The sequence below is a fragment of the Nilaparvata lugens genome, chromosome 2 (assembly GCF_014356525.2).
Source record: "Nilaparvata lugens isolate BPH chromosome 2, ASM1435652v1, whole genome shotgun sequence".
NCBI lineage: Eukaryota > Metazoa > Arthropoda > Insecta > Hemiptera > Delphacidae > Nilaparvata > Nilaparvata lugens.
The window spans coordinates 32,669,086-32,685,524 of NC_052505.1; the positions used below are offsets into that span (position 1 = coordinate 32,669,086).

General features: G+C 34.6%; 1 protein-coding gene across 1 annotated transcript in view; it reads right to left on the minus strand.

The window, feature by feature from the left end:
• The window catches only part of LOC111053840 (tyrosine-protein kinase receptor torso), a 320,170-nt gene that overhangs the window by 37,769 nt on the left and 265,962 nt on the right, over nucleotides 1-16,439 (minus strand). The window contains exons 12-16 of the mRNA XM_039421048.1: nucleotides 9,651-9,823; nucleotides 8,069-8,168; nucleotides 5,775-5,861; nucleotides 4,282-4,358; nucleotides 3,206-3,420 (exon numbers count right to left, since the gene is read on the minus strand). Of these exons, the coding sequence (XP_039276982.1) occupies nucleotides 3,206-3,420; nucleotides 4,282-4,358; nucleotides 5,775-5,861; nucleotides 8,069-8,168; nucleotides 9,651-9,823 (652 nt within the window). The remainder of the gene's footprint in view (nucleotides 1-3,205; nucleotides 3,421-4,281; nucleotides 4,359-5,774; nucleotides 5,862-8,068; nucleotides 8,169-9,650; nucleotides 9,824-16,439) is intronic.

Here is a 16,439-nt window from a genome sequence, read left to right on the forward strand (position 1 = left end):
TTATTTTTATCTCATCTACAAAAATCATAGAATAGTACTGTAATGAAGATTATAATAACAAAATAATATGATTGATGTTAGAAAATAATTCCTTTCTACATAGGTATGAAATAATATAGTTTTACTCACTTTGCTTTAGATCTAGTATTTACAGGGTTTTCTAACTTACCTTTTTCGAAGGGTGAGAGTGGAATTCAAAAATTTATTTTTCTTTCTTGTATGTTAATTGTTATGTTCATTGTTTTTCTTCAATTATTAGTCAATTTTATGAGCTACAGCTGATGCTTACTGTGTCTCTCTTCCACAATCACATTCAACACTATCCACATCCATTTTTTACACAAATTACCATGAAAATCAAACAAGAAACAAAAAATTTGCATTCAAAATACACGCCAACGGCTGATTTGAATGATGGAAGTATGAAGAACCGACAGGCGTGCGACCTAGCGGAAAAAATAGTAACTTCGTTCATTCCATCTTTCCAACTATCTAAAAACAGTTTCCAGAAATTTAGATCTACAAACGGTCTCAAATTACAAAAAAAATGCTCAAATTAGCCTAAAAATATTAATAAAAATAATATAGACACCAGAGAATTTTGATTGTAGTTTTTTTACTCACATGGATATCAATGAATGGTAATTATTTAACCTCAAAATTCAAATTTCATAATGTGTATTTGCTAGACTACATTTCTCATTGCTTGCAGTTGCAATAATAATTATCAATAGAAGAGAAACATTATTTATTATTCAATGATGAGAATTAATTATTTAATTATGATTCACATGAACATTATTCTTATTTTGGATTTCTAGAATGAGATTTTATCATGAATGTAGCCATTGAAATGATTCTTATCCAAACACAGTCATTCTAACCAACTCAATTTTGGTTTTCGCGCACCAATCATCCATATAATCCACTAACTATTTTGTGTTGCCATGTTGCAAATCTGGAGTACGCAAAGTAATCACTTTGCGCACTAGTGAGGAAAAGTGATCCTTTGCGTTCTGTAATCAGTGCAGGAATGGTCACTTTTCAAGGTAACTGTAGGAAAAAATATGTACTGAACGTTGAGATGCAGAGCATTCATTTCTCTTCAATTTGATGTATTTTTTCACCATTTTATGCTTTCCATCGAATGTTATAGCAGCTTAGGTGTTGAGTGTGAATTCTCAATACAGTAACAATAGATCATTTAACAATGTAATTTGGACACAATATCTGGGACACAATTTTTTACTCCGCAGCTCCATTAAGACTTGTTAGGAGCTGAACATATTGAGAATCCTCATCCCAGACCCCTGTGCTAAAGGTGGAGTACCGACAAGTTGACACTTGTTGCTACATTGAGAATTTCACACTCAACACTAGGCTGCTAAAGCTGCTATAACAGTTGATGGAAAGCATAAAATGATGAAAAATACATCAAAATGGAGATAAATGATTGCTCTAAATCTCAACGTTCAGTACGGTACATATTATTTGTTAAGTAATAAGCCCTGGAAGTTGAAAAAAGTGTAAGAAAAACTGTCTTTTCAAAGAGTTTACTCTTTTAACAGTTAATATCTTGAAAGTTAAAAGAGATGTTACAATACTCTACTGAATAAAACTTGAAGGAAATTTATCTAGTTTCATTTTTGCTCCTCCTTACATTTTGAAAAAAGTCATCCTGGACATGAGGAATGAATGATCAAAGTTTCAATTTTTGCCTTTGCTAACATAGGGATCGGTGAGTTGAAAATTTTCACATTTCAACTCATGATTGAATGATCAGCTGTTTTGAAACGAGACTTATATTTTTCATTATTTATTCAGAGAGAGTGATGGGAGGATAGGATGAAGAGGAGAGAGAGAGATAGAGTGAGAAAGAAGAAAAAAAGAGGAAGAGGATGAAGAAGAAGAAAAAGAGGTAGAAGAGGAAAAAGGAAACCTATTCATGATTGAAAAATACAATTAGAAAAACAGGCTTATATTATACAATACAATAATGTTGATAATATAGTGCAGACACCATATTATACCTACATGTGCAAGCAAAACATATTTTGTAGTTATTTTCCAATTTGTTGATTTGGATACATCACAATCGTTATTTTCATGCAAATTTTTGTTGTGCTAAATACAGAGAGTGGCTCAAAAATCACGAATTTTCTGTTCTGATCGGACTGAAAAAATCATTCTCACCCTTTTTAAGCTAATAACATTTCGAATGTAATTATATCATTCAAAACTCTCATATTCATTTAGTAGGTGATGAATTACAATGTATCAAAAATGAGTCAAAGTTCTGTGAAAATGTATTTTTGTTTTGAACTAACAAAAGCCTATCTTTCGATTGTCACCATTCAAATTCAGAAAGCAAAATCACGTTGGGCTTAATTTTCTCCTCTACTTCCTGAGACCAATACGATTCTTTCTTCAATCTCAAATACATTGTGATATACTGTACCAGTACCGGTACACCAGACTTTCAGCTTTAATCATAATCAAACACTTATTTGTCTTTGTTGTAGTTTGACACTGTACGTGTTACTTGTATGTAGGCCTATACAAGTAATACAGTGTCCAGGGGTGCCCATCCCCCCCATGGTCAATGTCGCAAATTCCCCCCCAAAATTTGGCATCCATTCAGCTACTCAGATACTGTATATTGAAAATTCCCTCCCATTTTCCATAATTTTCCATAGTTTTTTCTAAAAATCCCCCCCCCAAATTCAGCCTCATGTCGCAACTTGCGACATCAAAACATGCTGTGGGCACCCGTGACAGTGTCAGAACTACAACAGAGTTATTATATAGTGTTTCGTCATGGAAAGCAACATCAACTTATTTGTCCTCGAGTTGTAAGATTTAAACTACAATACATTCTGCAAGCACGCCCTCTTTTCCATGTCTTTATTGACTAGACTTATATTGAATAATAGAAACAGGGAAGATGATTGAGAATGTGAATAATATCAATAGACTAAATTGTATGAATGTTGTAAGTAGAGATCATACTTATTTTTGAAATTCATCTATCTTGTTTTTAAATGATGTTTTATATTTTATTCATGAAATGTTGAACATAAATTGTCTATATTTTATTATTGGATTCTGAGGTAGCCTACAAGTAATTCAAAATATTTTTACGTACGATTTTGAGCTTTTTCACAAATTTAATGCATGTAGAAGCAGTAAAAAGCATGGTACTGACACGTCACTCTGCGTAGTATAAATTTGATGGAGGAAAGATTCGATAGCCATCCACTTGACTGGTAGTCTTTCAGAGCCCTTTTTCGAGTAGAAGTTCTGCTCGTAAATATCTCTGCTTAGGCCGAAGTCGGATATTTTCAACGTTAAATCAGAACACACGAGGACATTTCGTGCTGCCAGATCACGATGCACCACTTTGTTATTCGCCAAGTACTCCTGCAATAAACATGATAAAATAATCAAAGAAAAGCATTTTACCTATTTATTCCCTCTGTACATGAAGGAGAGTATTATTTTGCAATAAAAGACAATGGAAGGATGAATTTTGCAATATGAATTCATGTTTATCAAAAATTGTAATTTGATAGGAAAGGAACTAAGGTTTTTTACATTTTCAACAAAGGTGGATACTCTTCCATGTGTTACAACTTGCAAGAAAAAAGTTGAAAATCTGGTGTGGCGCACTCACACAACTTTCCTTGCCGTTATGAAAATTCACCTGACGCTAGTGTTCCCGCGCATCTCAAGTCTATTGAGTCATAAGACTATTCAAAGATTTGAGCCAGCTGGTGACAGGGCAATAACGCTGGAGATACACATGAGGTCTGCTATCTCTTCATAGTGAATGATTTAATAGAATCAACAATAATTTGCAATTGAATAATTACATTTTCTCGAATTTAAAGCGTACCTATTTAAAATTTTAGGTGAAAATGTTACTGAACATTAATTGTAGAGATTTTCATGCTCAATCTTTTCCACTTTTTTCGTTTAAATTGTATCTGAAGCCTGATAATTGAAAATCTAAAATCAATCTTTGCATTGATGGGGCGGAGCTCCTGAAATTGAAAAATATATCACAGTATGTTATCTTCTATGTTATGTTGTGAAATAACCTTAATAAATTATTGAGTTTATTCTTTGTTATTCTTATTCATTTGATATAATTTGACTGATATTCATAATATTCATTTCCTTATTCACATGTGAATCAGAATTCAATCGTTTGAATAAATCAAAATATGATTTACTAGGTTAATTCTTTGAATATCACCACTCACCAATAACAAAACTTACCATTCCAATAGCTATTTGTCTTGTGAATGACAATAAATCCATCTCTGAAATACTTCCTGCTGCATGCCATAATTTGCCTGGAAATATCATCAATAGAACAATTTATTAACTGGTATTGGTCTGTAAAATTCTCATACTAGAAAAAAGGGACACAATTTATAGAGTTAATCCTGTATTAATCACCATTACACTAGATTCATATTGATTTGGGGAAATGAATGCTTTCAGCACATGGCAGATGTCTCTTACTCATTTTAATGTACAATTTTTCTCTTTCCCTCTCACTTTTTGTCAATTCAACTGCATCCATCCAATTTCTACCCTATACATATCATAATCATTATCATTCATTACTTTGAAAATTATCATAATATTAAGATTCTCCTCCTACATGCTTTTTGAAATGCTACTCAGAATAAATGCTTACATTGTCTAACATATTATTATAGAACATGTTGGAAAATATTATTTAGTAAATATATGATTTTCATAGGGTACTCGTGCTTCTTAACGGAAATTAGAAGATAGTTTATTTTTGTGGGATATTTCCAATCCAAATTCAATCGAAATCGTTTTTGAGATTCACCAAACAAACAAAAATTGCTTACTGAATTAGTAAATGAATTACTGAAATGCTGAATAAGAACATAATTTGAATAAATAAATCTATTTTATTATTAGAATTCAATTTTAATAATAATTGATAAAATTTTCACTCTCATAGAATTTTGTATGCGGAATGGTGTTCTCCCTAGATGGAAAGAAATGTTGGCATAATACATAATATTTATTATCATTTATTCATTTAATCGATGAAAATTACACAACTTACAGAAAAGTACCACAGGCTTATACGGCCAAAACGGTTCCAATTCTAATTTATACAACAGTTCAAATGTAGCTAGATCATGTGTCACTTAACATTCTTCAATTACACACTCAATTTAAAATACAAAACACACAAAAATCATTCTTAAATAAAAAAAAATACTTCTTATATTGAATTCAATTAATTACAATTAATTGAAAAATTTCAAACTTTGAAAAAAACGATAACATTTTGAGACCGAAAAGACAAACACGTATATCAAGCAGTTTTATTGGATGGGAGATGGAAAGAACAATAAGTTACCGTAGGCTACATGCTTTATAAGCCGAACTAAACCTAGGTAGCTATTGACCAATTCTAAGTTTCATTTCAATACATTACTAAATTCCTTAGTTTATCCAGAAATCGTTATCAGTAAGTGAGTAAATGAGTGAGTTCGGTTTTTTGTAAGTATAGTAGTATTGATATATTATGGCAATAAGTGGTGATACCATAATGCAACAGACACTGGAGCACCTAACTCACTGGTTTTTGATTAGTTGCGTTGCTATCACCTCACTTTGGAAAACAATATCATAGATTAGATTTAAATTTGAATTACAAAATATCAGTTGATAATGATGCGAACAATTTTGTGTTTAACATGTTTTGAGATATTACTTACTGTTATCCATGTCGTAAGCTTTGTTCATAACAATTGGGAATCCAACAAGTGTCTCATACTTTCCACTGATGTCATCATTTTGAATTTCTAAAAAAAAATTAGCAGAGACATAATTATTATGACGATAGTTATTTTAAAACGTTTATTTTCAACACGGTCGAAATTTGATTGGATGACAAAAATAATAATTTCATCAGCAGTGATAGAGATTAGGAACATGATTGAGAACTGAAAATGGAAAACACAGAAGCCCATTTCAACCATGTTACTAGTGTAGGACTTGGCAATATTATTTTCACTGGAAACATTGTTTAGGTAGTGCAATATATCATTGTTATTAAGAAAATATTCTAGTAGGTATTCAAACGATATAATAGACCAATCATTTATAAAGGCAAGGCCACACGAGCGTTTTTCAGACGTCGGCAGGGCAGCAAGCTCTCCGATTGGTTGATTCCCGATGATCCAGCTTTCCGAATCAGTTGGTTCTCGAACGCTAACCCAATCGGCCGATCGCAGTGCTTCCTGAGGGGCCAACTCATCTGAAAAAACACTCATGTGGCCTCGCTCTTATAAATGGTTGGACCGGGAGGTAAGGATGATCTGAAATAACAGTTACTCACTCATTTTTAAACGAAACTCGAAATCTATTTTTTAAGTGTGTACCTTGCATGTTGCCATTATGAAAACTAAAGAGGAAAGAATTAAAACATTGATTATGTAAGAAAAATAACATCTGTTAAAGGCTGTCCGATTTTGTCCATACACTCCTGAGACGTTGTCCATACTCCTCTGAAGCTTCTCGAATTTCTTGTGTAATTGTTTCACTCAGGGCTTCAAGGGCTGGTTTGTTCATATATACACGTGCTTTTATAGGTAGCCCCATAAAACTGATTATTGGCCTTTACTTTTTTTGAGGAAACGGTCGAACCGTCAATGTCAATAAGGATCGTTACCATGAACGATGAACGATGCTGCGTGATTTTTTCTGCCACAATTGAGAAGACGACGTATCAGCGTCAATACTGTATGGTTTGAACAAGATGAGGCGACATGCCATCCATACTCCCTGCCCAACACTGTACAAGTAGGCTGCAAGGTGAACCAGGTAGCAGAGCCGTTTTTAGAACAGATTTTCTATTGACATTTGAACAATATTCATTGTTTCAATTATGAATGATGAGGATTATGCGAATCATCATGAGGAGTTAGTCTGTTATGAAAATTTATTTCGCTGTTTTACTTTTCTGCGTTGTGTTGTAGTGTCGACGTTGTGAGTGTGTGCGTAGAAGGCACACTACTAGGAAAATCAACGATTTTCCTGGAGCATCATCTTGGTTCATGACCTTATATAAAGCAAGGAATTTGTGTTCGATTGAATCATGCCTTATTTGGTTGGGAATTTGGAAAATTGCTGTCACTTGATAATATTTTGATAGTGTTTCACCAAGAGTTTTCTGAGTTTTATTTTGGTCTTTCTTTTAAATATTTATTGTTATTCATGATTAACTTCTGAGAAATATCTATGGTAACTTTCAATTCTTCTATCTGAAATTAGAGTCCTTTGAGCTTCTCATGATCCAATCTTGAACTTTAATATATGGTGATGCAAAGTAAAACAGATAGTGTACTACTGATTATCTGTATCTGAGATTATTTTCTAAATTTAGTAATATTCTATTTTCGGTTTTCATGATGCAACTCAATTTTTGTTTATTAACTGTTGAATTTAACTGTTAAAGGCGACAATATATTTGATATATTCTCTCTATTTCGTTGTCTCTTTTGTCATTTCTGGATTTCCGTTCTCTGGCATTAAGTATGTTTATCAAGCATATTGTGTGTGCTTCTAAATTCTAAATTCCAAATTAACTTTCTAAATTTATAGAACGGCACAACATGGTTATTGGTTAGTAGGAACTGAAAAGCAATGTTGTCATAGGCATCTAATATGGATTGATTCATATAATGTGATTTTATTTGATAGAGGAGAAAATATTATGTTTGGAAGCTGCGCTGCCACTTTTGTTGAGAGGTTGGCTCCGTGATTTCCCGGTTCAATGACATTGATTGGCCTCCTTTCTCGCAAAAATCAAATCGTCCATGTGCTGCTATTTTTGACGAGGCTCAAAAACAGGCCATCAGCCGTTATGTTAACTAATTCCCCCCCGCCGCAAGATCAGCTCGTTCTGGAACCTTCCACTCCACAAGAATTTCAATGACCATTCCTGTGAACCCCCACCCATTTGGACTAGTATAATTATTTTTTAGGTTTGTTAGTAGACTATTCTTACCATAGCTACTCGATCGCATAAGGTCAGCATACGTCACTCTTTCTGATTCTGATGATGCATTACTTCTATCCAGGTTCACTCTTGATACAATTTCGTACGCCTGGAAATAAAAAAATTTTATAGATTGAACCAATTACACTCCTCACTTTTCAATCACTCATAGAGGCATGAAACTCTAAAACGGTTGAAATAATTCCAGCGCATAATGTATGTATTGGTGTATACTGGTAGAAAATTAATTCAATAAAAATGTTTGATTGATCATATAATCATATAATCGAATCTCATTGCATTCATATAAGTTGATACATTCATGATAATATATAATGATGAAATAGGATTCAGAATAATATAATAATAATTGAATAGCAATTCATAATAATATTGAAACCTACACAGTTAAGGTTTCATAGTTGCACATTCCATAAATAATAATTACTATTGTATTCTTATAACTTTACTTTAAAGTGGGAAAACACTCACATTTTTGATGTGGAAACGACCGTTTTGTACTGGTGTTACACATTCTCAAGCCAAACAGAAACTGAAGTAGTTAAGGATATGAGGGTGGGTATTTATATAAGATTTAAAGAACACGTAAGAGCCATTACTCATCCTTCCTCCCATTCCACCTTTGCAGAACACATTATCTCCACTGATCAAACACACCCTGACATAAACAATAACCTTGAAATACTGCACTATTCTCACAAAAACAGAAAATTATATGTACGGGAACAGTTTTAAATATACAATTACACCAAACAACAGCCAAACAATATTCTAAATGACCAAATCAACTTTTCCTCCCACACCCTGTTTGACAAACTCGTTTAAATTCTCCTCCATAAACTGCCACTCTAACCAAATACCCACCCTCATAACCTTAACTACTTCAGTTTCTGTTTTGCTTGAGAATGTGCAACACCAGCACGAAACGGTCGTCGCCAGACCAAAAATGTGAGTGTTTTTCCACTATAAAGTTATAAAAATACAATAGTAATAATATTAGTGAAAACAAGCATTAATCGAGCAAATAGATTTCAGGAATTCCATCTTCTGAATTCAAAAAAATGAACGATATTTCAATTTAATTGCTATAATCTACCTCGAAGACTTCTGCTAATACTATTATTGACAACAGGGAGAAAAGCAACAAGACACTTTGATGAGGGCCACTATCCATAAACTAATAAATTGAATAAAAAAAGCAATTAATTGAGAATTTTGATTATTCATCATTTTTTATACATTTTTCTACATTTGCAATATCTCATTTCTTTCCATCTTCCTATTTCTGTTGCATAAATATAAATAATTATAAAACGGATTGAGCAGTTATCGATATGTGCGGTTTCTAAATGTTCACAATGGTAACCATTGGCAAAAAATGGAGCTAGCCGATGGTCATGCTACTTCGACGTGAAAATCGTAGCTGGCTGATTGGCTGGCTAACAAGCAGACAATAACCTGATAAAAGTGATACAGTAAGGCATCTATCAATAATTGGTTGAACTGTTCAGGCGAACGTAATAAGGCGATAAAAGTGGAAGTGTATCCATCAATAATTGGCTCGACTGACCTGTCGCAAGAAATTCTGAAGGTCGCCGAGCGCGCAGAATTCGATGATGAGGAGGGGGCGAATGCCTCGTGTGCAGCAGCCAAGCATTGAGGCGACGTTGCGGTGTCGCCCGACGCTTTTCAAAATGGCTATCTCCTTGCTCAACTGTCGTGACTCCTCACAGGACGGGTTATCTGCCAACAAATAATACAGGTAGTCGATAGGCTACACTAGAGATCTATAATGGTGTAGCCACCGAAAATAATAACGTTTGGTTGACTAGGAATCAATATGGTGTGACCAGTTAATGACCAACAAACCCAGTTTCTCATATCTTCTTGATGGTTCAATCTGTTAACAAGATCGATAATGGCCTAAAACTAGGTGAGCTGAATTCACTTTCCATGAATAGTAGATATCTCCCTGGTCACGTCTTCTCGCTGGACGGGTCATCAGGTTAAGTTAACTGCTAAAAAAATACTACAGCTCTGTTTACTAGAAATCTTTTAACTTTTTGATCAAATTTGACTTCTGATGAATGATTTTGAACCGCCTTGACGAGCCGAGAAGAATGCGACTTTAAAAATGATATCCATTTCATAACAATGAATTCATTTGTACAATGATATACAATCATTTTGTCAAAAGTTATGAGTGTTTTAAATTTTGATCCTTGAGGTGTCCTTATGCGTGCCTCTCCACTAAATTGAGTGTATCTAACGGGTGATCCTCATAGTATGAGGTGATCATCATCTTATGAACTTATATCATTGTGCGAAATCTCATATCAATGTGAAGACAATGATGATGACGGTTGAAACAAAAATAAGGTGTTTTTTCAAAATACAAGGAGCGTTGCCTGGTGTACCTGGAAATCTATACGAGATAGAGCGCTCTACCTGATCTCAGATTGTAGAGCACAAAAATACTAAATGATAACAATCGAAATATATTTTCGATTAAAAACTAAAATTCATCAAAATTTGGTTTTCCTTGAAATTTTACTGATTTTTGAAAATCATAACTCAGTACTAATTGAAGATAGAGCGTTTCCAATGATCTCAATTCAATAGGAATTTCCCAATCTAAAAAAAGATGAAAGCTAAATTTTCTGTCTGATTCCTTGATTTGGCGGTAAAATACTGTCACAAACGTAAATATTTGTTATATTTTCAACGCCCCCTGTGTGTTGGGGGAGCTTTGAGTCGATCATCGTACTCGAGAATGTGTTGAAAACCAGAATTCACCCACAGTAGATACGCTAGTCGTAAGAATCGACTAAAATGGACCTCAAGACAACTCCAGAAGTTGCCTTGCCTTCAAACCCACGGGATCTGCCCCGTCAGGGCAGTTTTGAAGGGGCAAAAACAAGAACCCAAGAGACCAGAGATAGGTGAAACTCGAGGCACAAATGTAGGTCAAGAGGCTAAGTCGAGGGTGGCTAGGTGCCCTAGAGGCAATTTGGCGGCCCCTCCTTCAGCGGAATGACATACAAACAAGCCAGGAGCGGAACTCACGAAGGTCACAAGTTTGTGGGTGGAGAGGCCAAAGCTCGCCACTGCTCAAAGAAGGGTGGCCATTCAGGTAAAGCTTCTTGGGAGAGATGAGGCTTTTGACCCTGCAGAGCTTTGGAGGGGCAAAAACAAAAACCCAAAAGACCAAAGATGGGTGAAACTCCAGGCACAAATGTGGGTCAAGAGACTGAGCCGAGGGTGGCCAGGCGCCGGGCGCCCTAGAGGCAGTTTGGCGTCCCCTCTCTCAACGGAAGAACCTACAAAAAGACCAGTAGTGGAATTCACATAGGTCACGAGGACTAATCAGTCTAAAGAGACTGCCAAACATATCACACTGGATTATGACCAGGTGATGAATGGGATGTTAGTATAGGAAAAACTCCTGGTTCTTGTAAAGAACACAGGTATTGGTCTGCCTGACTAACATACTTCCTGGAAACACAATAAGCTTCGGTTGACGTGTGGGGTTCTTTGAACCTTTGGATCCTTGAATCCGTCCCTTCAAAACAATAAGCAATATTTTTAACAGTATCTTTCTGAAGGGCTACTTGAATGCTCAATTATCATAGAAAATTACAATGGGTACTTTCCTCGTAGTACTATAAACCAACCAACGTAGTACTCTAAACCACTTTTTCTCGTACTGTAGTACTTTTCTATTTGTTATATAAACACAGCTAGTTTCGAGCATTTATGCCATTTTCAAGTGTTAAAGTGAGTAATATTTTAAGAAAAAGTCATGATAAATTTTGATACTTGAAACCAGTTGTGATTTTATAGAAAGAGTGCTGGTAGTTTTCTATAATCATGGTGCCTCTGCTATTTTGAAATCGAATAATTTAAATTTTCATTTCCTAATTTGAATCTCGGCAAATTCATCGTAGTTATGAGCAATCAGTTAGTGTAGAACTATAGAAATGATTGTATAATCATGATTGTATTCCTGCTATATGTTCGTGAACTTTGTAGATAACAATAGAATAAATTAATTATTATGTTCTGTTCCATGTAGGACAAACAGACATGATGACAGATATATCAGAAGAACTTCGTTATAGTTTCAAACATGAAAATCGATGTTTCCACTGGTTTGGAATTTATCAGTCTCGAAAATTGGGAGTGAGTGAAATTTGTGGCGGGTGAGCGAAGGAAGAGGGGAATATGTGGTCAAAGTTAACGAGGATAGGCAGGAAAATGAAAGAGGAGAGGAGAAGAAGGGAAAGAGTAACTCCAGCTATTTCAGTGGATATGAAATTCGTTGCCATATATCGGGGCACCGAGCTTCGCTCGTTATTTTTATTTATTGATAAACAGAACACAATTCTCTGAAATGATCGTGTTTATATTTCACAGCTGGCTACACGTCATCTTATGAGATTCGGGGATGCGATATTTTGATTTTTCACATACTCTATCGCTCACTCACTTTTTTACTATCTACAGCTGTTTCAGCCAAGGATGAATTATCCTTTTAATGTCATTCAGCGAGTTTTCCCAAGGATAAGACCTAGTGCAATCGAATTTTTAAACCTACTAAGTTCCAAATTTCGTGGAAATCGTTAGAGCCGTTTTCAAGATCCGTTGAACATAAATAACCAGATATAAAAATATCTAGATATTATAAAAATATAAACAGACATACAGGAATTGTTCGCTTAATATAATAGGATTAATCAAAACTCTCTCATTTTTCAAGCTCTAGATCAGTTCCTAATAATTGAAACGTCTCTCGAAGCTGTTTCTGCCTACCAAGCACCTGTCAAGTTGGCGTCTATCTGCTAGAGGTGAGGGTTGGTTTGTGCGTGAATGCCGTCGTTAATCACGACAGGAGGATCTCAGATCGGCTAGATCTCGATTTCTCTAAATAACCTTGGAGGTTCTGTTTTATTATGTTTTAATGTGAGAGATCAGGTTTACCTACACGTTATTATTCGAAATGTTTTAGTCCAGTCAATATTGAAACATAAAAAAGGGGGTGTGCTTGCAATATATATTGTAGTTCTGATTTTTCAATATATTATTTGGGTTCATAAGAGAAGTCCTGAACCAATGACTTCATGCAAAATTTCCTTGTGATAGATACAGGGAGGCCCAAAAACCTCACATTTTCGGTTCATTTTCCAGTTTTCAGTTATTTCTACCAAATCTCGTAATCAGACAGAAAATTTGCTCCCGCCTTTCTAGATTATGAAATTCTGAATAAAATGAGATCATTCGGAACTCTTCATCTCCAATGAGTGCTGAGTTCATGACATGAGTTCATGAGATCATGTTCTATGATCATTGTGTGAAATATCAATGTGAAGACTATGTAGCTGGTGATGATGGTTGAAGTTGAAAATTAGGTGTTTTTCACAAAACAAGGAGCATTGTTGTCAGGTGTACCTGAAAATCTATTTGAGATAGAGCGCTCTCCCTGATCCCAGATTGTAGAGCACAAAAGTACGCCCAGAGTGATTTTGAATTTTACATCTGAATGGTAACAATCGGAAGATATTGTTGATCGAAAACTAAAATTCATCAAAATTGATTTTTTTCTTCAAATTTCACACATTTTTGAAAAATCATAACTCAGTACTCATTGGAGATAGAGAGTCTCATTCTATTCAGAATTTCATAATCTAGAAAAAAGGCGGGAGCAAATTTTTCTGTTCGATTACGAGATTTGGCAGGAATAGCTGAAAACTGGAAAATGAGCTGAAAGTACGAGGTTTTTGGGCCACTCTGTATCTAGCACAAGGAAATTTTGCATGAAGAAATTGGTTCTGGACTTCTTTTATGTACCAAAAAAATATTTAAAAGAATCAGAACTACAATATAAATTGCATGCACCAATGTATATAGTGACTGAACTTTTTGGATCATTTTAGATAATGATCACGAATAACAAAAATCTGGTGTGGCGCACTCACACAACTTTCCTTGCCGTTAAGAAAATTGATCACCTGACGCTAGTGTACTCGCGCATCTCAAGCCTACTATTCAAAGATATGAGACAGCTGGTGATAGGTCAATAACGCTGGAAACACACTATATCTGCTATCTCTTCGTAGTGAATGATTTAATAGAACCAACAGTTGCCAACAGTTTGTAATTTAATAATCACATTTTCTCGGATTTCAAGCTTACTTTCAATTCTAGGTGGAAATGTTACTGAACATTAATTGCAGAGATTTTCATGCTCAATGATTTCCACTTGAAAGTTCTTGTTTAAATTGTATATGAAGGCTGATAATTGAGAATCTGAAATCAAACTTTGCATAGATGGGGCGGAGATCCTGGAATTTTTACAGATATAGGACTCATGGCAGTTGATAGAGCTTATCAATGACTATTCCAGGTTTAAATTTGATCAAAATCGTTGGAGCTGTTTTCGAGAAAATCGCGAAAAACCCTGTTTTTGACAACATTTTCGCCATTTTAGCCGCCATCTTGGATTGCATTTGATCGAAATTGTTCGTGTCAGATCCTTATAGTGTAAGGACCTTACGTTCCAAATTTCAAGGCATTCCGTTAACTGGGAGATGAGATATCGTGTACACACACACACACACACACACACACACACACACACACACACACACACATATACCCAGTTTTTTTTTAGACGCTTTTGAAGATGGAGTCAAGGACATACATATCAATGATTATTTCCATATGCTGGCTACCTGCCAGCTACACTACCGCTCATGCAGGCGGTATATGCAGGCGTGATAGTACGATTTGTATTACTTTGAATAAATAAAATACTGTATTCAAGTCGAAAACATGATCTATTGAATCATCATCACCACAAATGAATTAAGTACAAGCACAGTTTTCACGAAACAAAAAATTCAAAGTTCAATATTTGTAATAGTGAAACTATGGGGAATTCTTGTATAATCAACCACATAAGTCAAGTGCATGAGATTTCTCCTGATATTCTAGACTAAATGCAATGTTGAACATATATTGGATCATTCTTGAACACGAATGAATTTTGTACAAGCACAATTTTCACGAAAAAAAATCAAAGTTCAATATTTGTAATAGTGAAACTATGGGGAATTCTTGTATAATCAACCACAAAAGTCAAGTGCATGAGATTTCTCCTTATATTCTAGACTAAATGCAATGTTGAACATATATTGGATCATTCTTGAACACGAATGAATTTTGTACAAGCACAGTTTCACGAAAAAAAATCAAAGTTCAATATTTGTAATAGTGAAACTATGGGGAATTCTTGTATAATCAACCACAAAAGTCAAGTGCATAAGATTTCTCCTGATATTCTAGACTAAATGCAATGTTGAACATATATTGGATCATTCCTTAACACGAATGAATTTTGTACAAGCACAGTTTTCATGAGAAAAATTCAAAGTTCAATACCAGTTATGTGTATCCTCTTGGGAATTCTTGAATAATCAGCAACAAAAGTCAAGTGCATGGCATTTCTCCTGTTATTTTGGACTAAATGCAATAGTGAATATATACAGAATCATTCCTGATCACGAATGAATTTTGTTCAAGCACAGTTTTCACGAAGAACATTTTCGGGTAAAACCTATCCAAATGGGGGCATGGTACGGTCAAGGGAGAAAAAAACTGCAAGACCTTTTGGCAGGTGTATTTAGCATATTTCCAACCCTTGTGCAACCATCCTGTTATGTTTCGTAACGTAATTTTTCATACTTGGAATTTTTCTCGGGGATTTCAATTTCCATGGTCTGTACTGTTCCATGAAAGTTATAATTTCCAACTATTAGACAGTCCATAGGCTACTCTGTATCTCTTGGTGCAACATGGAATTCTTGCAAAGTTTATTAGTCCAGTCACTATATACATTGGTGCATCCAATTTATATTGTAGTTCTGATTTTTTAATATATTATATGGGTACATAAGAGAAGTCCAGAACCAATTTCTTCATGCAAAATTTTATTGTGCTAGATACAGGGTGGCCCAAGAACCTCGTAATTTCGGCTCATTTTCCAGTTTTCAGCTATTTTTGCCAAATCTCGTAATCGGACAGAAAAATTTGCTCTAGCCTTTTTTTAGATTATAAAATGAGATCATTCGGAACTCTCTATCTTCAATGAGTACTGAGTTATGATTTTTAAAAATGAGTGAAATTTGAAGAAAAAAATCAATATTTTAATGAAGTTTAGTTTTTGATCAACAATATCTTCCGATTGTCACCATTTAGATGTATAATTCAAAATCCCTCTGGGCGTATTTGTGTACTCTACAATCTGAGATCAGGTAGAGCACTCTATGTCATATAGATTTCCAGGTACTCATGACCATAA